At 40.0% G+C, this 27191-nt stretch overlaps 1 protein-coding gene across 1 annotated transcript; it reads right to left on the bottom strand.

The window, feature by feature from the left end:
* Positions 1-846: 846 nt before the first annotated feature.
* On the bottom strand, positions 847-27191 carry VIRMA (vir like m6A methyltransferase associated). The gene is made up of 24 exons (XM_075415845.1): positions 27108-27191; positions 24200-24315; positions 23865-23951; positions 23419-23467; positions 22635-22803; positions 21591-21713; positions 20859-21191; positions 18968-20120; positions 17513-18004; positions 16616-16770; positions 15122-15204; positions 14597-14690; positions 13916-14460; positions 13142-13377; positions 12126-12378; positions 10749-10966; positions 9588-9720; positions 8842-8994; positions 6810-6970; positions 6459-6555; positions 5225-5391; positions 4732-5063; positions 3743-3886; positions 847-3279 (listed from the first exon to the last, which is right to left on the bottom strand). Exons 1-24 carry the CDS (start codon positions 27168-27170, stop codon positions 3122-3124), a joined length of 5514 nt encoding a protein of 1837 aa, XP_075271960.1. The 5' UTR covers positions 27171-27191; the 3' UTR covers positions 847-3121.

Genomic DNA, 27191 nt, shown 5'->3' with positions numbered 1-27191 from the left:
AAGCTGAAAACTCCCAAACTACAAGAGAATGACAGTCCAGTCCTGCACAGACAGCAGGATAATAAACTGGCAAGAACAGAAAAAAAACCAAAAATCACTGTCTGTCAACTAAAGGGAATCTCCTCCCTAATACAGGTTTTCCCCATCCACTGCAGGGAGCCCATGTGGGATGTGAATGTGTAGGAACAGGAAAATGCAGTCTAGGCCTGCAATTAAACATGGCCCATCTGGACACGGGGCACTCCAGAACATGAATTCGCTGCCTGCAGCACTTGGCAGTAACTGTCTCGAGCATATTCTTTTACGTGACAGAAGGAGTTACGCAGCAGGGGAAAAAGGCTGAAAACTTGCACAGCGCAGCTACAGAGAGCAGCACAGCAGCTTGCAGATAACCTGTTTATCTGCTGACACCCATCCATCTGCATCTGGCCTTCAGCCAGCATGGAGTAATAAAGACTCCACAGCTGGTAAAGATTTTGGAAGTAAAACAAAAAGTGCATTAAACTTGTCCCATACACAAACTATGCATTTTTCTGTCTGTTAACGAGGCCAGTCCCTGGACCAAGGCAATTCTTACACATTTCGCCAGAGGTGCAGCCTTTCAGATCCTCTCCTTTTCTTACAGTCGCACATTGTTAGGAGGGAGAGCGGTATTGCACTGGGGGTCTGTTATGCCCCACTCCATCCTCCCCAAGGCTTTGCTTATCAGGTCAGTGTATGATTCATAACACAGTATGCTGATTTCCAGCGTTCTGGTTCTCCCGTAAGGAAACAGCACTTGAAAATTTCTTTTTGGGCAGAGTATGAAAAGCCAAATTTAATGCTTAAAGTGTTATTTACTCATAGTAGGAATCCAGTTTAAGAGAGTGAACCAAGTAACTCCAAATTTTAAACAGCATTATTTCAAGTTGAATTTATCCAAGAAACGAACCACTTTGCATTGAGGGGTCACAGGACTAAATTAATTAAAAAAAACACAAACAAAAAACATGATAAGACATGCACTTCTTTTTCAAGTTTAACTAAATTTATAGAGCTTCCATACATGAAACAATTTAACCAACCCTTTATTTCCTCCTAATTTGAAAATGACTAATGTGACATTCCACATATTCTAAACTTTCAAGCACCAGTACTGAACATTTACCTATTTTTGCCATGCTTGACACTTATTTTTCATTTCAAATTCCCTGACACAAAACAAATTCATATCCCTGCTAGTTTCCAACACAGTAAAGTTTCTAAAAAAATAAAACAACCTTAAACACATGGTCTAAAGGAGCTAGTCAGATTTAAAAATATTTATGCAGTGCTCCTTAAAAATATAGCATTAATACCTGTAATGCCCGAGAGCTCCACCCATTTTAGTCATTACAATTGTATTATTAGCAAAATTACATCTTCCTGTTATTTTACCATTCAGAAAACTGTTTGGCTTCCAGTCCAAATCTTTGTTCATATTACTTTAAAACAATGGTAAAACGCACACCTTTGTGAAGCGATACTATTCCCTTTAATGGCACCCGGTCAATTAATACAAGTTTACTATTTCATAGGTTATGTCAATTAACTTTGTGCAAAATAATCACCTCCCAAACAGTGGAACACTCCCAGAATCTCCACACAGAGAACATACACATAATAGGGGCCATCTGTGCTTCAAATAAAAACCTACAGCCAGGCAGTAAAAAAGCTAAAAAAAAAAAAAAAAAAAATCCAAAGTATTATCATACTGTAGAAACACTTAACATAGGGTGGTAAAGTTTATGATTCTAGGCAGACGAGCTGTTCAAAGTAAGTTAAGATTATGTAAAACAACGTTACAACTAGGCCTTTTTATAGTAGACGAAGAGCTCTGTACAGCACTTTCCTAATGTCAAGAAACCAAAGCATAAGTGGAAATGTAGCTCAGCTGAGTCTGACAGTGGAGCTCATTGGTAACAACTGTATGTGGCCTGTAGAAAAATCTACCGCTCCTCACTCCGTCCAGAAATGCAATGACAGGGTAGTGAGAATCGGTTAATTCTATGAAATCCCACAGAGCCCAAAGGAATGCAAACACGTAAAAAGTTTACTTCAATCACCGAATTTAATATGAAAACAAATTTAGAGGTGAATCTAGGGGTAACATTTCTTTATGAACTCCTACTTCTCAAACTTTTTCTTCTTGCGCTCTACCTCAGGCTAATGAGAGAAACAAAAATCCAAACCATCTATTCAAAGGGAAGGTTCAGTATTACTGACTCACTGCGTGGCTGTTCAGTTTATACCTCTGTCTGTATGCCCTCTCCTCCGCGACGGGAGGCAGCAGAGAGGCAGGCAACTGATCAGCTCCAGGCTCTCCAGGGCTACGGCTGTCCTGCCTTTTACCTGGAAGGCATACTCTGCTTTCCAGTGAAGTAACCCTTGTGCTCCTCGGGCATGAGCTGGAGGGGTAACATAAATAAATGCTCAAATGTTATCTTGCTCTCCCTGAAATCAGTGACAGTTTTTCTACCAACTTTACCAGGTGTGGGATCTTATTTATGTGTCTAATCACATCACCAAAGATGTACAACAAAATCTACATAAATTACATTTACATTTGTATTCTTTCACAGATGAATTAGTTTCAGCCAATCTTCTTATCACCTGCTACTTCCAACTGCTGTCAGATGGATCTCATTCATTACTAACTCAGACTGGTGAAAAAAGGAAAAAAGAAAAGGCTAAAGGCTCTAAACCTGAGAGAAAAAACTAAAGTTGCCTTTTTTTTTTTTAAATTTCTTGCAGTAATAAGTCACACAAAACACCTGTACCTTTCTTTTGGCACAACAAATATTTTAGAAGTCCTTCAAGTCTTAACTCAAAGAGGTTCTTTACTGAGTATTGTCTACTGAAGTCCACAAAAAAATGAAAACATTCTTTGAAAAGGAACAAAAAATTTACAATTGTACACAAAAAGTCTTGCATTTTATTGAAATTTCAAGTCTTGTATCAAACAAAAACTTTTCTTCAGACAAAAATATTCTCTTGGTGTCCTCCAGATACCAGTAACTCTGAATTGGTCCTTTAGTGCCGCTGCTTCCTTTGTCATCTTCACAGAAGTCCACACGGTTGGGCTGTTCTGTTAGGTCTCATTTTATCGTGTGAAAGAACGTACATGACGACCTCTTCCACTGCCTCCACTAACAAACTTTCCTCTTGAGCCACCACTGCTACTACTATTAGCACTTGTCCAAGACGGTCCAATTCCTCCCCGGCCTCTGGAAGCACGATCGCGAGGACTCGGTCGGTAGCCTTAAAGCAAAGAAAAGTATACTCAGTTGGAAAAAAAAAAAAAAAAAAAAAAAAGCCCTAGGCGTGGCAGCTGCTGTGAAAGCATAAGAAACAAAAACAAGATGAGACACAAACAGGGTCTGTTTTCTCCTTTTAATTTTCACTTTTCTTTTAGGCAAGCGTTTTTTGCTTTGACTGGCTCTATAATTACCATGTAGGTACGAAGACAACTGAATTGCAAAAATCTGAATGCAAAGTTAAGATTCTGCGATCAAGCGTTCAATTCAGCAAGTTTTACAGGTTACAGGGCAGGTCGTATGAAAGCATGTATTTGACACAGTCTCAGTGACAACTGTTCATATATGCTTAAAACATTTGCTGAATTTCAAGGTGTCTGCAGCATCCTTGCATGGTTTCATTTGCAAAGCGAAAATGAAATTCAAGGAATTTTGTATAGTTCGATGCCCATATGAATACCATGTACCTGCTGAACTTAATGGTCTCAGTGGTGGCAGTGGGCCCCTGTTAAAATTGCTTTGACCACCTCTACTGTCATTGTAGGTTCCCCTGGGCGTACTCTGTGCACTCCAACTTGAGCCTCGAGTGCCTTCACGACGACTGTAATTGCCTAGACAGGGAGAGAAAAACCCACGCACTGTTGAGCAAACATCACTTTTTTTTCCCATCCCCATGCCAATCATCACAATACTCTGGGCGGTAAGCATTGCATTTACATAATTCAAATAGTTAAAGCTACTCTGCTTCAACATACCCTCAGTATTCTAACTCAAAGGCTACGAGTTACCATATTATACACAGAATCAGGGAAAAATATCTCTTTTTCAGACAGGAACTCAAGTTTAAAAGAATTCACATTATCTAGCGTATTACGATAAAGACTCCTACACTTTCAGGTTTTCTGGTAAAGTAAATCCTAGCATTTATGTTACTAAATAGCAGTACGTTCTGTTTCTATTGTGCAAGGACTTGCCCTAATTATGGGATGGAAAGGAAAGCAACGCAGCTTTGTCTCTGTATGAAAGACACTCAACACTCTGTAGCCAGACTCTCCCAGTTCACTGATAATCGCACCTTACTCTCCTCAGGATCTTCCAGGCTTTGACTCAAAAGCCTCATTTGAGCCCAGATGTGACACTGGATTTCTGGAACTACTATGTCACAAACAGTAAAGGGGGCTTTTTATTTTTCTGAGTGCATCTCTGAAGCACCCCAACAGTTGCTAAAAGAAACCAGCTAACTCCTTGGAAGAGAGAGGGAACACAGGAACCCGCAGCCTTGGTTCGATTCCACAGCACTCGGGAGAACCTTTTCTAGTGCCAAACAACTTATTTCAACAACACTGCTTCAGGAACATCTCATGCCAGGGATCATCAATTGCCAGTAAATTGCGTTAGTATTACTGAAGCCTTTTAGCATGCATTTATTCCAATTCTAATACAGGAAACAACATACCTTTTGAAGCAGGTGGTGTAAAGAACCTGTTCTGACTGTGAAAAGCTCCTCGTCCTCCACGATTCCCTGAGAACCCACCACGTGAAGAGATCTTCTGTGACACTTTCGGTGGCCTTTTGGCTGGCGGTATCCCATCTGGAGCAACCACTTCTTTGCTCTCTGCAGCAACAAAATCATCCACGTGCATGGAGGGTGGTCTGCTCGTATTCTGTTTCCTCTGACGGAAAATATCATGCGGTCGAATGCCTTGTCCAAATCCTCCCCTGCCTCTTCCTCTTGGTGGCGGCACAACATGAGCTCTCTTTGCCGGCTCTATGTACTCAGATTTTCCACTGTCATGACAAACCATGGTTTATTTAGTTAATGTAAAAATTTATTCATACCGAAGGTCAGGAATTCTCCATACTGGAGAAGCAATCTGAAAGATGTTTGACATTTTGAGAAGATACAAAACAGTGTTGAACACACACTTTACTCAATAAACTCATCTTACCTTGAAGTTATGAAGGTCTCATGCTTGTGCTTGCCAAGTTTGAACCCTTTTGTGGTTTTTGTGCGACCAGGAGATGATGGTTCTGACAAAAATGACCTCTCCAATTCAGCTTGCAAGTCAAAGTCACTGCAGCCCTTCTCTGACAGTTCAATTAAGTCAACTTTTACCTGCAATGAGAGAGTTTAGTTTTATCACAAGCATTACCAGCACTTCCGAAGAAAACATGCTGCACCAGGATGGATGACACTCAGCTAGAGTGTCATCTACTAGAGCAAAAAGCTCCAACCTTTTAATGCAGTATTGTGGCTCAAAACAAAAAGCAGCAATAACAAAAAAAAAGGAGCGGAGCTGCAGCAAAATTGTCTTAACGGCTCTGAATCTCAACGAAGTCAAGGGCGTAGCTTTCAAGTACAAATGCCTGTCTTGTCACTAAGTGACCTACAGTGAGGCACACTCCTTTGCTTAAGCTACAGTCCTATAAATCTATCAATGCTGCTTTTACACAGGAATCAACAGTTTTGCTTAAGAAATTAAAATACAAGTATCTTTGCATGTAAATTAAAAAAAGAGTAAAACTAAAAAAGAATGAAGGCAGTGAAGTCAACAGAAACTGATTATTTCTCACATAAGAAGTTAAGATACTGCCAATTGCTTATTTATTAAAAAAAAGGATAAAATAGGAACATTATTGTGTATTTTTCAAAATGTCATTTAAAGTTTAGATTACAAAAATGAGGTGCAAATACTATGAAAAGTTTGTGTGCAAATAGTTTCTATTTACTACTGCCATTTTATCCACTTATGTCACATCAGAGCATTCATTTAAAACATTTTAGAGCAGAGTGCAGCCATCAGGCTCTTTGGATATTACTGCAATGACAGAAGACAAGGAAGGAGAGGAAAACAAATCACGTCCCTTGTCTGTGTTTAACACAAACTGCTGAAAAGCCCCAGCAGCAATGCAAAAGCAGGTCAGGACTGCCACGACTGTTCCACTAAAGGAGATGACTCCTGCATTAGAGCACTGCAGAAGGTGCCAATTTATGACTGCTTCTGAGTGAACCTGAAGGCAGTCGGTAACAACCGTGAACAAATGCCAGCCTCTGTATCTGGGTCATTTACAAGGGTGAGCCAAGGCAAACAAACCACTTGGCTGTATGAATCTCCGATGCTACTAGCTCAGGTTAGCCCTCATTTTTAAATCCACTTCAGTCGTGTTAACGGAGCCTTTTACCATATCCAGATCAGTGTCTATTTCTTCAGCCTGAAAGGGTGAGAACCACATAGACTTCAGCTGGTCATCCATCACGTCTGCCAACACGTACGTAGTCCTGCAACAAAACAATGCCAAATGCCTCTTTGGTTCTGAACTACAACCAACTGCAAGCATACGCGGCATTACAGGACCAGGGGTGAGTGCTGCTGCCTTACCCTTGATGCCTGCATGAAATTAAATACACTGGGACTAGTAAGTAGTAGTGACAACAGTGCTGTTTAGATCCTGTTTGTAACGTACTCGTGCATAAATTATTGCATTTTCTTAAATAAACTGCAGGTAGTATGTGCACACATTTAACCATTTTACCTGTTGTTAAACAAATTCTGAAGAGAGTCTGGTGCAGAAAGAATAGGCTCTACATCTTGGTCACTCAGCGGACAAGAATCACCCGCCGATTCCAACATCTGCCTCACTCCAACGATGTTGTCCAGTAAGGATTCAAGGCCATCGTCTTCCTTAGAACGATCCTAAGTCAACACATCACAAATCAGAATTTTTTCCCCTCTTAAGAGAAGGAAATATGCTTTTGTTAACAAAAAAAAACACAACAAAAAAAGGGGGAGGGGAGTCTTCAGTCTTCAGAAATGGTGAAACTAAGACACGTAAGTACACAAACAACAGCAGAGAGCTCCTCAGTATGCCATAAAACAAACCATGTAACCACATGCACGTTCTGGTCTTCGCCTCCAGTTGACACAGTAACCTCCGTAACATAACCCCGCAGATGACATCACCCCAGGTTTTAGTTAACAAGCTCTCTGCTAGAGCACTCCAACGTCCTAAGGGTCTGCTGCTTCTCCTTAAGCACAGTTGTAGCTTTTAATCTTTTACCACAGAGGTAGGCAGCCGGGGAAGGGACGGGAGGGAGTACAGCACTGGAAAGGCATCTGTATAACCAACAGGTTGTGAAGCAGCTGTTGTATGGACTCTTCCAAATTAGCCATCCACTTACTGCACAGCTGCCATCAATTATGCAGGACGAGATGTGAATATCAGAATTGGGTCTGCAATTAGAATCACAGAGATGCTGGATGTATGGAGTTCTGCATGTCCTCAAGTCCAACACCCACCCCTGCTTGAAGCAGGACTATCATGAAAGCCAGATAGATCAGCCATAACTTTATCTAGCCACATCTAAAAAAATCACAGCCACTGAGCAACCTGTTCCAGTGCCACTCTCCTCTCTTGGTTAGAATTTTGGGTATTTTCCTGATGTCAGCCTGGACCTCTGAAGCCACAATCTCGGGCCACTGCCCCTTGTTTTATCACCTGGAGTTACCAAGAAGAGATTGATTATGTCACCTTTGTTACTATCCCCCCAACAGCTGTAAGCAGCTAGGAGATAGCTCCTTAGCTCTCTTCAACAGCCTGAACAAGCCCAGCTTCCTCATCCCCTCTCCACAGCAAGTGTGCCCTAGGTCCCTGACCACCTTGGTAGAACCCGCTTCAGTCTCCCTAGATCTCTCTAGAACTGGCGAGAGGGAAAAGCTGGCCAATGGCAAACGCAGCACTCGACACGAGAGCTCACCAGCATCCTGTGGAGGGAAGACAGAAAGGTCTCTTGATTTGCTGACGTGGCCATGCACTTCTGGCCCATGTTCAACCTAACATCTGCCATAACCACCTGGCCCTTTTCAGCCCAGCCTGCATTAAGGCATCAGGTTATCCTGCTCTCACTGCAGAACTTTGCATTTTTCCTAACAACCCACATAAGCTTTCTGCTAAACCAACCCTAAAAAGTTAATTGAGGTCCCTCTGGATTGAGGCTTTGCCGTTTGTCACCTTAGCCACTTCCCCAGCTAACTGTCATCCACAAATTCGCTGAAGATGTGTCCATCATTCAGGTCTCTGGTGAAAACATCCAACAATATCAGCCCCAGTATTGACTGCTGGGTATTCCACTCGTTACTGGTATCCAGTAACATCAAGCCACTGCTAAGCAGTGGTTTCTGCTGCCTGTTACATTAACAATCTGCTCACCACTATCCAGCGCGCTCTGTTGTATGCATTCACTGCCCTTCATCAAACAGTTAACTGCCTGTGCTCTTATGCTGTGCAAATACTCTCAGCACCAAGGGTCCCAACCCTACCCGCAACTCCTTACCACTACCACAATACAAACAATGAAGTCCGAATCCATCCTGCATCAAAACAGGGGATTCTGGACATCAGTATTGAAACAGTGGCAACAGCTATTGCCAATTCTGCAAGGTATGCCACACAATCACACACCCTCCTCGTCCAGGAGGGACAGCCTACATTGGTTTAAAAACACGTTCAGATACAAGACTGCAACATCAACTTGATCACATCAACTTGATTATTTAAGTTCCTTTACCATAACATGTTTCTCCAGATCAAGCAGCAGGTTTTCCGGGGTTTCTTCTTTGCTCTGCAGGAGATGTTTTAACTCTGCAGTAGTTAAACCCAGTGTTCTGCCGGGATGAGATCCATCTGCTTCCATAAGGCTTCCATCATCTCCACAACATCCCTGAAATATTTGACAGGTGAGAAGTACACATAAATACTTGCTATACTTCTGGACTGCAAATCGCTTAGAATTCAAACGTACAGTAGAACAAATCTAGCAAAACAAGAATAATCTCTTGGTTTAAAAACATATTATACAAAATATTTTAATAAAGTACACTTCAATAGGCAAGTTGAGATGCAGCATAAAGATGAATGCAATCCTTTCCTATATAAGCTGAGCTTTGTGTCACAAAAGTAACAAATATTTTCAATTCCTTTCTATACTACATGTTAATACAGCAACTCTAACAGGATGGAATGAACCTCAAACCTGCACACAATAGCATGCCATTCACTTCAGAAATCAGTATGAATCAATACGCCGTTCTTCCTACTGAAAAACCCTCTTACTTACTAAACATATATTCTGCCCAGCTTCACAGACTTCATTAAAAACTAAAGATGGCACTAACACTAGTGATGGAAGGCCTTACACAGCAATCTGCATAGTCAGCTGCTTTCTGAAACAATCATTCCTGAACATGTCTCACACCGCAGATTTCAGAGAGACGCAGCCGTGTTTGTCGAAGTATTCAACACATCTTCACTTACCAGCGTATCAGAGTTGAGAATCTGTCGCATAAAATCCAAAAAGGAAGAGGCCAGTTCACCTGTGTCTTTGCTGAAACTAGTTATTACTCGCTTTAATACCGTGTACAAAGCACTGCTGTGTTTTCTTAGAGAGCTGTTTTTATAAAGAAAAGAGAGAAAATACTTTATTAGTGCATACATTGTTAACATTCCACTGTAACTTGTTATAAGAAAACACATATGCAAAATAAATTTGTTAAATTTTGTAACTATCCAGCTGAGTTTTGATTACAGAGCTGGAGCTTCATTCTTTTCTCTGTGCTAGACTCCTGTTCTCACCAGTGCTGTCTGCGGGTGTTTCAGACTGCACACACACAGCCACACGTACCAGAGCAATACCTCTACAACTGCAAGAAATTAAATGTCAACCTTTGGCGGGAAAGGGACAGAAGTACAGAAATATTTGCTTGCACAAGGGCCTCATGTATAAAGCAGGATCATGCTTGCTGTTACAATTTCACTGCATCCCATGATGCCTAACTGCAGAAACAAGCCAGCAAGGTCATCATCAATGCACTGAAGCTGACAGCTAGACACGTGGGATCATAGAAACAACAGCATCTTTCACCTGCTTGGTTTTCATGTGCTGTTTGTATAGCTGCTTGCAGTCTGAGCAGCGCAGTTCTGTAGCAGGGCTTACAAAAGTGTTTTGAACAACCCAGTATTGACAGGGGTCCATCCAGGTACCACCTTTTTCTCTTTGGGAACCTCACAAACATCTTGCCTCTCTGCACCTCACCTTCAGCGGAATGAAGCGTCAAAACAACACAATACTGTCCAATGCATGTATATATTCTGCTCAAAAAGGAGTCGAGTCCACATAAGTAGTTAAAAAAAAAAATAAATTTAATTTCAAATGCCTTAACTGCCTGGAGTTTTTTCAATGCTTTGTTTATTTCTTGAAAGAAAGTGCTCCTGTGTGCACACTGCAGAAATGATTCAGAGGTAAAATCTCCAGTGAAGGAAGACCAAAACACAGAGCAAAACACTGAAGTCCCAAAGAGAAGTGAAAGCTCGAGTGCCTTACCCTCACATTTCCTACTAGATGAGTAGGAAGTGATTTCACATTGCAGTAGTTTTAAAATAATTCTAAGTTGTCAGAGATACTTTAAAATACTATACCTCTTTAAGTGATAGAAGCCATAGTCATGCTCTGTAAGGAACATCATTGTTCGGATACATGTCAGCAGACAACTGTAACTGCTCTCTGAATTCGTTAACGTTTCCATCAGACAGTCACAAATTAAGGGCATCAGCTCTTTGCTTGGTAAGGAGTTGGAAAGCTGCTCTGATTCGGAGACAGAGCCTTCTGATGAACTTGGCAAAATGAGTGCAATATCCTATAAAAAGTGATTATTATACACAGTAAAAAATGCATTCTATATACCAACAATAAGTATAAACCGTACATTAAGTCAGAAACATTAGGTTCTTTCACTACCGCTTTATCATCTTACTCCACTCTTTCACAGTTACTACTGAGCAGCGCAGTACTAATCCAGTGTATCTTTTCAAAAGCGGTTCTGTTAAGGGTTACAAACCATCACTCATTTTCAAAAACAAAAGCTTCAAAGGGTGAAAAGCGATAGCAGAGCCACAACTAAAAGCCAAGCAGTCACTGGACAGTATCTTACACTTGCACACAGTTTCTTGCCTGGGTAGTCAAACTGTGCCTTAATCTCAAAACATTCATCAAAATTCAGAGGCCGCAGGCACCACTGAAGAGGTTTAAGTTCTACTGCCTCCTCCACATTTGACATGAAACAAAACAAGCCTGACTTTCACAATGAATTTGTATGGGCAAAGAGCTCTTGATTATGTGCAAATGACTGATTAATCGCTACTGACCCAAATGTCTTTTGTCTAAGTGGGTAAGCACTAAAGCAAACAAATACATGCAACTAGTAAGGCAAATAATGACATGCAAATCTGTGCACGCAACTAATGAGAAACTACCAGGACTAGTCTACGAATCAGTTTTCAGATAACATTCCTTACTTTGCTCTAGTAACTTAGGCTTTTTTTTTTTAAAATGGTGGAGTTTTATGATAGCAGCATATCATATATATCTTTAAATTTGGAATATATTTTTAAGAGGTTTCAGTCAGACAGCTAAGAGATACATATTTATTCAACCAGGTAAAAGGTGACCAGTGACAATTCAAGTTTTGCTGGTGGCCCGTACAGAGAAATGACATCCCCCTCTCAGCTGAGGCAATAATCAATCTTTGTGCCATTCGTTTTCGGTCTCTGATGAGCTACCAGCATAGTACACATAATGCAAAAGGGATACCATAAAATAAAAGGATTTACATTCAAGAGCAACACAACAGCAAGTCTGCCAAAACAGCCAACATACACATTTTTTCTTTCTGTGTTTTAACAGTGTTCATCGTTTTTTTTTTTCTTTTGGAAAAAAGCAGGCACCTAAGAAATGACCTCATTTTATTTGTCTCCTACAGTGATGAACACACATTATGCATTAAATATAGTAGATACCTGATCACAGAGGGACTGCAAAAGGGAAGTAACATATTCAGAGCACTGCTGATGAGTGACATTGTCCCCAGCCGATCGCATCAAAGCCAAGAGCTCCTGAAAAACCTCTGCATACTTTTCATCACCTTTAGCAGTTCCATTGATCAGATGCAAAATAGCCAATTTACAAGCTTTATGTGAAGCCAGGGCGTCCAATAAAGCAAGCAATCGAGTGGTCTGTCCAGTGTACTGTTTCTCCTTATCTTCCATGTTGCTGAAAGGATATTAATGCACTTTGAATATGTAGGAAAAGCTGTTTTAAAGTGATCTAAAAACTATAAAAAACTACCATTATAGGAGTGATAATTCTGCATTTTTAAAAAAACACTTAGTTTACACAGTTACACTTACAGTTTCATGTACTTTTTGAAAACTGTTCAGCTTTCACTAAATGACTTCTGGTTGCATCATAAATTAATTAATCTACTATGCATTTAATATACTACAGGGCATCTAACTGTACACGGATAAATACGCTTCCATACAAACACTATCTAATTCTATGTGGGTAATTATGCTTTTAAATAAACAGTACTCATTGTTTCAAAATGCCCTGAATTTGTAGCATTTAACTTCCGCCAGATTAAACATCTACACATTTTCCTGCTAGTATGCAAATCCTAGTATAGCAAACTTTACTGGCCTAATTCTCTTATTTGTATCTAATAGGTCCTTTACAAGGACTTCACAGGCGAGATAACGCTTTGTAGGGTCAGCCTGCAGAAAATCTTCATAAAACACTTACCAAAAACATACAATGTGAAACTGTCTACATCAAAACTTAAAAGTACGAGTTGGTTCCTTGGCAACATTAAGCGTCATCAGGACACAGTACGTAGCACTGGACTAAGAATTCATTCAGTTCATAGTAGATAAGTAGTATTTCTGAAAGTGTTTTCCTCCTGCTAAATCTGCACAGAACCAAGGTGAATTTAACAGTTCACTAAAGAAATCTTTGCAACAGAAAACAGAGATACCTTTGTAGGTCTTCTACAATCAGATCCAATACAGTCCTCATGATGAGAAGAGCAGTAGGTGAGGCCAAGTCACACAACTGCACACAAATACGTCTCAACATATGCTGAATGGGCTGGCAGGATGAACCGGAGAAAGATCGCACGATCTCTTGTATCAGCTTGGCCTGAACATGCAGATGCATACTCCACAGCTTCCTGGTGTTCAGTGCCACTGAAATATCATGTGGTTCAATTACCTACAGGAACAGAAGGACAGGAGGATTTTCCTTTTAACTTTTACCATAAAACTTGAATTCTATCACAAGATATAAACAAAGACTAATACTGTCCTCATCAAAACCACGGAATGCCACCTGCATTATTATCACTGAATAACAGGGCACAATTCCAGCAAATTAGGTATTCCTTCGTGGGTTGTCACACACACCTTTCATGCTTACTTACTGAAGACCACAAACTCAAGATCCATGCCAAAAGAAAGGAGAGCCTTAATATATGAAGAGTTTGGCACTGATGGTTCATTCCAAAGGCTTCATAGCCAACCATTTAATTAGTCAAATGGCAGTTTAGATAATTTCACAAGGGACAAAAAAACAACATACGATTGATAATTTTAAAAGATGGTCCACATAATAATAATTTTGTTTCTGATGAAAAAGAAAAGGATCTACATGAACATAAATGCTTCACAGAAACTTTAATTCATCCCTTCACATATCTATTTTTTCTACAACCACAAAAATTCTTCCAAAACTAAATAAATCTGAATTATACCTGAGTCGTCTGCATGGGCAGTGGAAGAGGCAACAATTCTGAAAGCAGTATAAGTCCAGAGAAAAAGCCTTCAGGAATTCTCAGAATTGAAGAGAGAACTTCCTTCAGCATTAAAGACCAAGTATTGTTCGCCAACGTTTCTTCCGAAATGGTAAGTTTTTCGTTAACACCTTGTGTAAAAGTCAGTAAGATATCAACAATGTCATTCTGAATTTTTTGTTCATCGCTATCTAAGCGGCCTGAGAGAGGAATAGAACACAGGAGCATGTGCAAAGAAACAAGCGCTGATGGAACACGCATGTCTTTGAATTCAAAAGATCCGCCCCTCAGGAGTTCCGTTAGCATTGTTTTCAGGAGAGTAAGCGTACAGCGGGCCATTGAAATAGTAGTAACTCTGTGAAGTGTGGTGCCCATGTTGACATGGAGTCGCCAAGGCTGAATAAGTATGCTGTTCAGCTTCTGTAATACCCGGATGAAGGTGTCCATCCCCTCAGAAGAGAAGAGTTGAATAACTGCAAGATTCCATTTAAGGTCTTTCTGTTGACCTATATGTAAAAGAAATGACATTTCTGTATGTCTAATTTCTCCTGGGCAACCACAGCTACACTTTAGACATGTTTAAGTAGAAGGCTCAGAAAACTAAGACTTCTATGTTAAGCAGTACAAATATATCAACCATACCTTCTACCAGCGGCGGTGGACATGCAACATGACAAAGAACACGAAGTGCAGTAGGAAGACCAACTCCATCTGGGGTCATCAAACTGTCAATATTCTTGAAGGAGGGAAAAAAATATTTTACAAGGAGGCACTTTACAACAAGCACATTACTAGTGCAGTATTCAAATTCTGTATTTAGTTACTGTAAGTGTTCCACAAAATTTAAGTTCAGTTATTCCACCTTTTGGAAAGCAGTCACAAATACAGCAGAAGTAAAAAAGGAAGGTCAGCATTTGCGTTGTGATGTTATGGCAAGCTAAAAGATTTAAATAGTTGGATCTTTGCATCATGTAATTACCTTAGATTTTGTTTCAATAAGTATAAATGAGAGCAAGAACTGGCCTAGATCATAAGCTTTAACAAAAGCATCTGTTTTGGATAATAGTATGCATTTTTAAATAACATATGTTAGTACATATCAAAGTACAAAAGGCCTAAGCTTAGAGAGCACAACTAAAAGATAGCATCTATCTGTATTTTACTAACCTGTTTGATATATTCAATGAGATTTGGAATACAATTTATTTCAAATCTAAGATTTTTCAAAGGTTCAAGCCACTTGCTGAGCTCTGCAGGGGGGAAAGAAAGAGACAGAGTTAATCAAATAACTTGTCAGTGCATTTATGAACATTAAACTCTTTTCCAATAAAAATGTACTCAATTTACACAACAGGTACTAAGCCCAAGTGTGAAACTTGTGAGGCGCACATTGCAGCTGCAGCCAGCTGAAAAGCATCAACAAACATAAGACTTCAGAACAGCCAATACACCTCACACGCACAGACAAAATTTTGCTCAAGTCAACCCAAACAAATAATATTCATCTTATTATCTGCATTATTTGTAATTAAACGTATTTCATAAAAGACACTAAGGGTCCCACTGTCAGCTAAAGAAAGTGCCATCAAGAACATGGACCAAAGCACATTCCCCTTAACGTACGTAACAGGCTATTACAAACTGAACACAAAACTCCTATTACATGCCCAAATGGAGCCGATCTCTGCACCACATATTCACTCTGGAAGTCCTTATTAACAGTCTCTCTCTTAGTCCAGAATAACCCAACAGTCCCAATTTTGGGGGACAAAAGATTTAAAGTTCTAAAACCCATTGTTGCTGAAAATATTGAACAGAATGTGAAGGCTCAAAGGTTGACTGGATATGAACTGACAACTATCCTTTGACTGATTTCACGATTCGGTTTAATAAGCTAGCCCCACTTCTCATGAAACTGTCTGATGATCAGGTGAAGATAAAAGAAATAAAAACATGGCACAGGAGGGAAATAAACTACAACTTGGAAGAATTCTGATTTCTTTCAGTGCATTTAAGTTTTGGAAGAAATTATTGGTATGTCTAGACGAGCCAGTTAAGCCGTGCAGAGCACAACTCTAGACATCAGAATTTCAACGTTCAGGTGTCGGGAAGCCCCCAGCAGGCTGCTTCCAAATGACCTAAGCCTGATCTGCAAGAAGCCAGGGATCACAGAGACACAGTTTGGAGATCAAAAGATTCAGTAACAGAGTAACATGGACTATTCTATGCCAGTTGGCCTAGGTGTCAGAAAACAGTCCCAGGATTATTTATTAGTATATAAAGATCCTATAAGGCTACGTCACTAAAGAGAACACCAAAAATAAGAGTCAGATCACTGACTAGTTAGTCCATTTTAACTAAATGTTGCTGTCCTATTTTCAACACAGAAATAATTTCAAACTTCCTGTAATTATCCAGAATTCATGGTAGCTAATATTACTTGATAAATAGTTTAACTATAAAGAATTTCCTATTTAAGTCTCATTAACAGAAAAAAAAATTACACATTATCTCAGTGACTCAACTAATCAGATGCAGCTGGAAAAGGAATTTCGTTATACACATTCACCAAACCAGATGATCTGAAGCACCAATTACCCACATATAAAAGCTTTCTTCTATACATTCAAACAATTCAGTTGATAATGACACATACTGTACCTTGCAATTTGGTGTTATTTTCGTCTGCTTTACAAAGCTTCAGCAAAGGCCCAGAGTGCTGTTCCAGCATCTGGACATCACTGGAAGATTGAACCACCAGCAAAACAAGGATGCAGGCATAATTATAAGCAACTGACTTCTTAGACTTCGAGTCCCTGAAACAACAATAAGGATTTTCTTCAGATCTCAGCTAATACAACTGGATATCTGTTAGATTTTCATTCTTTGACCCCTAAAAAAAACCTACCTACAGAACTTTTACCTTCACCAAGGATTGCCCCATATAATTATCAACCAAAAAAACCTCAATTTTCCCCTATGCTTTTTGAAAAGTGAAAGTTTTCTTTTACATTGACTTCCTATTTCAGTATACACAAAAGATGATAGCAAGTCAAGGAGCACACAAATCTTCTTCCGTAACTTTGTCTGTTTTACAAATCTTGTTTTAAAAGCACTGCTACCTAAAGTAGTAAAACTGCGGGTCCAGAGAAAATGACAACTGTTTTTAACACTTACAGGAACTTAAAGAGAGATTCTCACCCCAGAGAAGTGTGCAGAGTCCAGCTTCCCTGGTCAAATCTTTTGCTTGTTTCACAGTGAAAACTTACGCTTGAATGAGAACTGCCTACTTACTGACTTTTCCACATACCCAAAAGTCTGATCTATATTACAGCACCTTTGTGGATGACCTACACCGATTCTGGGTATTAAGTACTTGATTACAAATGACAGGCCTGATTTTCTATTACGTTCTTCTACTTAAAAGTTGTTTTGTTTATAAACAAAAACATAATGATCTAAAAGAAAATAATATTTTAGATTTACTGAATTATTTATAAAAGATAGATATTTTTAAAATGTAAAAGCCTAATGGTTATAAATAAATGCATAAATTACCCTAAAGCTTCTTTGGAATAGTACTCCATTAAAGTAATAAGACTTTGGAGATTTTTCTCCAGACTGAATACATGAGCCACAGCAGATCTTCCCACCGGGTTAAAGGTAATCAAGTAAAGGTTGTGAAGTGTTCCCAGCAGATCTGAATGGTCAGTCTCCTCGCTGGCGGTGCACCGCTGAAAGTGGCAGAATAATTCTGAAATGCACTGTAACGTCTGTGTCGAATGCAGGAGCCACAAGGCAAAAGTATCCTCATTGGCACCATCTGACTGGAGACCCTCCTCTTGATCCGGATCAGAAAACTGACAAAGTGCTCTAATCAGCAAGTTCGTTGCTTCGTACTCGGAGATAAAGAAAAGAAGACCCTTCTGTGACTGTGCCAGGAAACGCAAGATATCTCGTATAGCTTGAAGCACACCTGGGTGTGCGCCTGTCACCGGAATAGACAGTAGCAACGTAATGCATTCCAAGAAATGGTGACTATGAAGATATCTGACAAAAAATTAACAGGAAAATAATCAGTAATATTACAATCATCTGTCAACACTGAATAATAACATTATGTGAAGTTACACGGCTCCCAGCTTCCGTACTTATTGCTCTGTGGACTATGAGAAATAGTAACCGATTATGAAGTAGTACAAAACCTTAATCTTACAAAACATAATTGCTATAATATTTACAGGAAATAAATCACTAAATACAAAGTTCTCATCTCCAAAAATCCCCATAACCAAAAAAACCTCACCTTATCTACAAACAAAATAACACTTTATATTTTATTTAATTTGCTGTATCTCTCTGCATGTAGATACTTACATTCAGCCATGACCCAAACCACTGCCTCAGAGAAACCTGCTAGCGTTTAAAGAAATACTTTCTAGACAGAAAGTTGCTAAGAGAGAAATAACCCACAGGATCCTTTGAATGGCTGAAGGCAGACAGGGCTCAGCTCCTCTGCCCGTGCTGTGAAACGGTGACCTACGCCGACACAACTGCACGACTTCTAACCAGGGCTGGCTCGTACTTTGCCTGCGTGGCATACAGGCAGAGGGATTCCGGGCTTGTTGTACCATCCGCACAGATGCATTCCAAAATGACAAAGGGAAAACGCTCTAGATCTGTAACAATTTTCAAATATGTGCTTGTGCAGCACCTAGCACAACTGACCAGATCTACGAATGCGACTGATGTGCTAGCACAGTACCAGTTAATAACAAGCGGTTAACTTCTTGTTATATCCATGTTAGCTTGATTGAAAGCCAACAAAATGACAGGTACATTAACGACCAAACTTCAAACTTTCTCAGACTGTATAAGCACAATCCAGAATCCTCCAATGAAGTACAAAGTAAAACATCTAGAAAAGCGTTAGTCAGCAACATCATCCCTAAGAAATATCTCTATCAAGCTGGATGAAATACACTCTGAAAAACAAACTTGCAATTGCCATACCTAAACAGGACAGGGTAAGGATCATCCCTTTCTGGAGGGCCTGTAATGCGTGCCATGGTTGGGAAAGATTTCACAGGTGGCTGAATCATTGTGTGAGGAGCAGTTTCCATCAAATGGAAGATTTCTTCGAGAAGACTAACGAGTTTTTCTATCTCTCCTTCGCTTACATTAGAAGACTCCAAAAGATGATCCATGTCCATAGAAGCCTCCACATCATTCTCATATTCTTGGTTGGTTCTTTCAAGTCCTGCCAAGTCCTGGTCCTGTTCTGTCTCCGTGTGATTAGGAAGAGAAGGAGTGTTCTCTGCTAACTGATCAACCACCTTTTTAATATCTGACAGAATCTCATAGAAGTGACATTTCTGGAGAATCGCTGAACCAGCAGTTACTACTCTCACAGTCTGATCCAACAGTATGAGTTCCAGGAGTTTCTGATAACCACTTTTTTCATGTACATCTACGCCACCCCTTAGAAACATTTCCATTCCCTCAGTCATACTAATAACACTATCCAAAGCTTTAAAAGCATTAAGTTTCAGGGAGGATGATACATGATCTGCAAACAACAGTTCAAATAACACATTAATAACTCCTGCCTGCAAGAGTGCCGTTATTCCTTGAGTCCCGCATTCTCCTAACGACGATACCAGTTTTGTCCCAGCTTTGAGCTGTCGGACATTCAAAGCAATGGGCTGTTTGAGAGCTACCTGAAGGTTTAAAGCCTGCAGGGTCCAGTCTACTAGCTGGGTAATATGGTCTTGCTTTGTGTCTTTCACCTGCAGGTAGCTCAATCCTTTTACTATCAAACTCGGAACTTCTTCTAAGGCAGTGACCCACTTTGCACCCCTTTCCTCTTGATATAATTCCAAGAGTTCGGTTAATTTAAGTGAGGCTTCCACTGCCCCGGAATTTTCTTTTTCTGGGTCTTGGTCCTTTATTTTGCCAACTTCATTTTCAAATATAGTCTTGTAAGGGCAGCTGAAGTATAAAAGAGGTCCAAGCTCCCTTTCAAAAGGTTCATATGTCACAGGAGGCACAGATGCCAGATCCTCAGGAGTATATTCAATATCAAAGCTTGGATACTTAAATGTTTCACGTTCCAGATCAGCAATTCCATCTTCATCACTTGAAATCTGCTCATATCCATCATCTCCTAAAAAGAAAAAGATTCAGTTGGAAGATAAAATCTATCACGGATAAACCAGTTCATAACTGCTGAGAACCTGCTCAAAAGAAAAATGAATCATTTATTTAATACGAATATTACTGGTTAGAGAACAATCATACACTAACATACAGAAAGCTTTCTCTCTCCACATATAAGTGAAAGCCCCAGCTGACAGACTTTCTTAATGTAATAATGGAGATATTTAACAGCAAGCATAAAGCAAAAAAGTTTAACTAGGGTACAACCAGGTACTAAAATACTATTGTCCAATTTTCTTCCTATGATTGCATCTATCATAAAACTTCTAGCCTGAAATTTTACATAGGCGTGGGTGGCAACTTTAAGTAATACAAGAAGATGACCACTGACATTATAATATCAACAACTTTATTTGATTTTTAATTAAGAAATAGTTTCTTTCGCCACTTTCCTAAATTTTTAAACAAAACGGATAAGAAGATCGAATGTTCATTCCCACCTATAAAAGCTGTATCTATTTTCCTCTATTTACGGAAAGTATCAGGAAGATTTACTATCGAGGAATAAATATTCCACAGCAAAATACTGTTCTCAAGACATCAGAACCGTAAATAAGGCAGGCAAGGGTGCAACGACCAAAGGAAAGAAATCCAGTTCTCTTCACACCCAGTCATCATAACGATACTGCCATCAAAATTTCACAAGCCTGATTTTTTTTCCTTAACTTTTTACAACTTCACTTACCTTCACCTTCTTCCTCCTCTTCACCCTCTTCTTCATCTTCATCTTCCTCCTCCTCTTCCTCTTCTTCATCAGCAATACTTTCTACTGTATTCTCATCATCATCATCATCATCGTCATCCTCCTCCTCCTCCTCATCCTCCTCCTCCTCCTCCTCATCCTCATCCTCCTCCTCAACATCCACATCATCTTCATCTTCTCCTTCTTCTGGTTGATCTTCCTCTACTTCTCCATCATCAGAATACTGGCTTTCTTGATGAATGGATGTTCGATCAGGAGAAATGGGCTCAAAGTAATCCTCTCTACGGTCCACATCATCTTCTTTTTCCCCAACCACTAAAAATGTAGATAAAGCAACAATCACTCGGTTCACTAAGAATACAAAGAAATACGTAAACAGTTCTTGGCACTTTTAACCCATACAGAGACCAGAGAACTTGCTAGAAGGATGAAGGAGAAGGACAGTGAATACCAGAGTCAACAGAACATTTATATAAAATATGAGCAGCATGTTCAAGCAGTGTATTGGTCAACAGCTGATATTCTCAAACCTACTAACCTTTAAATTGATACAACTTAATACAGCCAACATTTTCTTTCAAACCGCTTTCCTAAAAATGAACCTGTCCAGCAGGAGCAACAGCAGACAGGAAACCTCACAGGCTGGAACACAGAATTCTGCCTCCACTAGGTACTGATGTGCAGCACATAAAACACAGTTTGTCCTCATTCTACCTGACACTGGCATAGGTTCATCTTCATCATCATCAGGAGGAGGGGGGCCTGGAGGTGTCCTTGGTCCCCTAGGTTGTGGTCTTGGAGGGCTGCCGTTGAACTGGTCTTCTTTCTCTCCATCAACTGCATTTATTGTGAAAACAAAAACTTGCACTTAATGGAATCACAGGAATAAACGCAGGAAATACTAGTTTTTCAGTGCTACTTTTGACTAGGGAACACCTTCATTTCCCATCTGTTGTTTAATCTGTATTCCCCATCTGTAGTACGTGACGCAGTTTTCTGCAGTCACTTTTGATGTAAGCAAGAACTACACCAACAAGCACGCTTATTAACACTAGTGATGTTTTTCTTTAATGTAATACTGGGTTAAAATTAACAAGGGTAATTGCCATTTTTTGCTTTGACACTGGCAGTATTGTAACTCCACCAATAATATCTGAGTTACTTTAAAAAAAGTTTACATTTTAATCAACTGTTTTTTACAGTTTACAACTGTGTTTGACTACACAGAGTATTCAAACTTGGCAGCCCAACAGCTGTACCTTGAACAAGACGGTTCTAATTTTAAATCTAACACTAAACTTGAAGCAGAAACTTCATCATGGATTCTATTCATGGCCATTCTAACACCCACGCACAGAAAACACTCTTCTTTAATGTATTTTATATACAAGTCACAAAAGGAAAGTTAATTATGACCAAAAATTTTCTTTATATGATTTTAGTACTATTCTCATCACTTTGAGATTTCAATCATATAAATTTTAATGGATTTCACACAAATTAAACTGCATTTTGACCATGCTAAGTAATTAGCAATAGATCAAGTAACCCACTGAAAAAAAGCACTAGATAAGAATCTACTTAAAACCATTCAACATAAATCTAAAAGAAAATACAAAATTAAAGGACAAATATATGAACTCAGAAAAATAAAGCCACTGAAATCTAATATTTGAAAGAATTGGATCTTTTTTCAGATGTGATACTATGTTGATTTAAAAAAAAAAAAAAAAAAGTATGTCTTCTCACAAGGCTTACCATGTTTCGGGTTTCTCTTCAAACCAGGCTGTTGCTGGGGAGGTGGTGGCGGAGGTGGGGGTGGAGGAGGCGACTCTCTCTCATGACTTATCACCCTGTCAACTGAGCCATATATTGCCAAAGTCAGACAGTTGTACCACCCTCTTAGAACCAACCCATCCGTGTTGACCTGTTTTTTTAAAAAAAAGAAAAAACACTTAAAAACAACACAAGACAAATTCAGAAAAGTTATTTTAGTATCACTGTATCAGTATCTGCATAAAAGCAACAAAGGAGAACCAAACATTAAAGTATCTCTTTACCCCACATTTTGAAAACTGAGAAAACTTTAAATAGATCAATCATTGCAACAAACAATCTTTCTCTAAAAGCATTCAATTCCTTGCAATATATTGCCTAATCTACTGCAGCCTATTAATGAAATAAAACATTACCATGGGCCACACAAACACTGATCTGAATGGAATGAAATAAACTCAAACAGGATTGAAAATGAAGTGCTTAGCTGTGGCCTGCAATCACAACGTTCTGACTCCTCTTTGCTCATAAGCAGTCGATAGTTCTGGTAATCTCCACAGGAACTGGCATGAGTTGTAGAAGATTTGATTGCTTGACATTAAAGACGCAGAATCTAAAGTAATGAGTATCTGAACTACCGGGAGGTTTTAGAAGGAGATCCTACACAATAAACGCTCTACACAGTGCTAACGCACCACACACAACCACATTTATACTAAATGACATATGTAGGAAAGAAGAGGAGGTTTAAATCACATTGCATTACCTTTGCATTGGGTCTGAAAATAATTGAAGTGTTTTCATCGTACTCGAGGCTGTGAAGTAAAATTTACTAAGTTATTTCCCACCAATAGAAAGCACGATATGCAGATATAAAACACAGCAGTACTAAACACATAAGACAATAATAAAACACTGAACAAATACATGCTCTTAAAAACAAGAGTGCAAATTCACTTATTTCTATCAAATACTTTTCATTAATATATATCGACTCTGCACATTCAACAATTCAACAGAATCTTCTCTTCTTTTAAACATGAACCTCTGTCCTCCCCACACAGATTGGAGGAAAAGGGTAAGCACACAAACTAGCAAAAACCAGACCAAATATGAAAATCATTGGAGATACTGATTTATCTATTGTGTGTTTTCTGCACTAAAAAATTCTCAGAAAGACAACATAGATAATGAGGTCATGCAAGTACTCACCTGCCCAGCCTATCAAAAACAGGGGCACTTGGCTTGCTGACATTGTTGAAAAACAAGTCCAGTTGAAATGTATGTGGGGATGTCTCTCTGGAAACAGAACAAAAGTAAAAATTCAACCCTTCGAGCTCCTTATCAGAGTAAGTAGGACGAATGAGGGAACAAAAACTTCAAATTACACTGTTTAAATAATTCCCCAAAAGAATTCTGCCAGTTCAGCAGACACACAAATGTATTTTACCTTTTTATATAGCAGGTTCTATTGAGATATAAATGTTCCAAGAACAAAAATAACAGGAAGGTGTTCCTGAATCAGACACCTAGTATCTCTCACTTACCCGTAAGCCCTATTGTCAGGCAAACTTGTGTGAGCTCTCACTCCTGGAGGAATGACACGTACTTCATTTATGTAAACCACACATGGAAAACGAACTACATCTATATTGGTACTTTGCTACAAAACAAAGAATAAAGAAAGTTTAAGAAATGTAAAATGGAAACAACATCATGTACTCATACTCTTTACTAACCAAATTAAGGTTGTAGTCCTAGTAATTACAAAATTCATTTCTGTAATATGTTAAACACAATTAAACTAAAATATTTTTTTTCCTTCTGGCACTTTTCCTGTATTTAACACTTTTTCATAGAAAGTGTTACTGATTTATTTACATCATTAGTTCCCTTTATTTGCAAGAATCTCTTCAACTGCAACAAGTTTTTCTCTAACAGAATGTATGCTGGCAAGCGTAAAAACTGGAACTTAAATTATTAAAGAAAATTTAAGTATATAGCTCCCTTCTATCTTTTTATATACTTAAAACTTTGCAAACTTTTGATCAAGTTTATAACTAAAGAAAAAAAGTGTCTTTTCATTTTACACACTAGCAAAAGTTGTATTTCAAATGTAATATTAGAAATAATAATGATACTATGTTTTGCTAGAGCCGTACAAAAATTTCGTACGATGCTTATTTCTCCAATTTTTCAACATCATCTGAAAACCTTTTGCAAATAACATTTCTGTTTACAGCACAGAAATAGCAAGCATGAAGAAACGTTATGCTTCCGCACTGCTAGAAGATGTTTGAGCAAACCAGGAAGTAATCATAAAGTCACAGGGACTTCCCCACTGTAGCAGCCACCAAATTAATGCTGAAAGTCTCTTCTCACTAGATTCACTACATTAGGTCTTATTATAATTATACATCATCTCTATCATCTATACACTCACAAAATAGTAAACACAGAACAACAGTATGTCCAACTGTCAGCATATAAAAACTTTCTTGAACAGAAATTCAGAATCACATTTCTCACTGAATGTTTCCAGTTAGCAAATTGGATTAGCAAAGACTGCATTAGCAAAAAAGAAAAATAAAACACCAAACAAAACCAAACAACTGTCTACCAATATAACTAAAAAACAAAGCAATCTGCAGTCAAAAGTCATATAACTTTCATCAAAATCAGAAAGCAAAAGAAACCCCAAAACTACCAGCATAAGGCAATAAAGTACCAAGATTTGTAGAAAACTAATAAACAAAAAAATAGTCACACATAAAGTTTTAAGAACAACCTTTAAGCGTGCTCTTTCGGGCACACATCACTGTCATCTAATAAGAAATCCATGCACGTGCCCTTTAGCACACAAACACACCTTGCCCTAAGGGCTGACGTATTACAAGCAAGACGGCAGAACAACAGGCACCCCGCTACGCCAGGGAGCTTTATCAACACCAGCGGGGCGGCTGCAGCCTGCGAGGAGTGAGGGCTGTGGGGCTCTTTGCTTTCCCTTTAAAAAAGGTATACGTGTCACGTGGGAGACTCCGATTCCTGGAGGAAGGGGTGCTGGTGAGGAGGCCGAGTCCCTAGCAGCACTGCTCAAAGGCAGACCAATTCCTGCTTAAATGATATGGGACTATGCCCTGACAGCCATGCATCGATGTCATCAGCATGGCAAGTGAATCCAGTCTGCTTTCCCTCCAAAACAGAAAAAAAAAACACCAACTACATCAGAACTGCTCAACACATTAAACTGCATAGCTAAGCCAAATAAATAATTTTACTGGAAAACTCAGCAGTACTTTTCAAGAACTGCAAGTTCCAAGGCAAGACTCACAACCCATTTAGCTGCAGGATTACTGTAACATACAGAAGTCTTTCCTGCAACATGTAAAAAATATTTTGGTTTTTTTCTTTAATGAAAATTCAGTGTGGTTCAGGTTTGGAAAATGTCATTGGCAAGAATGAAAGTGCCAGAAAATATTATACACGGTTAAAAACATTCAATAAGAGAACCTACTGTCCTGGAGAGGAAGTAGAGTGGCCAGTGTTTCCTACACAGGGGAACAGCAGCGAGTAGCATTTCCTGCCCAATACTGTCTTAAACAGTAGAATTAAAACTATATGTGGGTCTCCTTGATCCTGGGAGCTAGAAAGGACTGCAGAATAGCTTCCCATTTGTTTTTAACTGCAGCATCAGCTCAAAATACTTCATTTTCTTTCCCTAACACCTCTCCATGAACACAGCATTCTTCTAGCGTCAAATGACACCTTACGTTTTCCCCCTCACAGTCCCCATCTTCCACCCTGAACAACACAGGCCCTCGGGCAAACCCGCTACAACACAAACAGCTCCGAGGGTGCTCAGGATCCTGACAGCCTCGAAGCACGACGTTTGTAGGGGCTCCCACTGCTGAAGGGAGCTTGAAATGCTCCTTCTCCTCACGATGCACGCAGGCTGCACACAAATCCCCTTCCCTCGTCATCAACTACAGAAAAATGTTTGGTCTCTCCGAAGCGGCTGGGTACGGCCCTCTGCCCGACTTCCTCCCTTCCGCACCTCTCCAACCAGCTTTACCCTCCCCGTTCGCCGCCAGCCGCTGCCCCTGCTACCTCTGATCCTCCCTCAGCCCCTGCCCGCTGCCCTGCCAGGGCGGCGCCGGCCCGGCCGCACCGCGGGGTCCGGCGCCGCGGCCCCAGCCAGGCCTCGGGTGCAAGGCGGGGAGGAGACGGAGACACCTCCCTCCCTCCCTCCCTCCCTCCCTCGGCGGGCACCTGGCCGGGGCCTGCTCCCTCCTGCCCGCCCGCTGCGGCTAGGGCCACCGCCGCGGCCTACCCCAGCCCCGCTCACCCCAGCGCCGCTCCCTGCCCCGCGGCCACCGCGGCCCGGGGAGGCGCCGGCAGCAGCTAGGAAGAAGGGAGAGAAGGGGAGCAGCGTCCCCAACGCTCCCGCCGCGTTACCTCCGCGCTCTGGTGCTTGAACGTATCCAAAAACAGCAGCTCCGTTGCGGTGTCCACCGCCATCTTGGCTCGGCCGAGGGGGAA

Source organism: Opisthocomus hoazin, chromosome 3, assembly GCF_030867145.1.
Source record: "Opisthocomus hoazin isolate bOpiHoa1 chromosome 3, bOpiHoa1.hap1, whole genome shotgun sequence".
Taxonomy (NCBI): domain Eukaryota; kingdom Metazoa; phylum Chordata; class Aves; order Opisthocomiformes; family Opisthocomidae; genus Opisthocomus; species Opisthocomus hoazin.
Note: the sequence above shows the minus strand (reverse complement) of the source record. Positions and strands in the feature narration are given on the sequence as shown.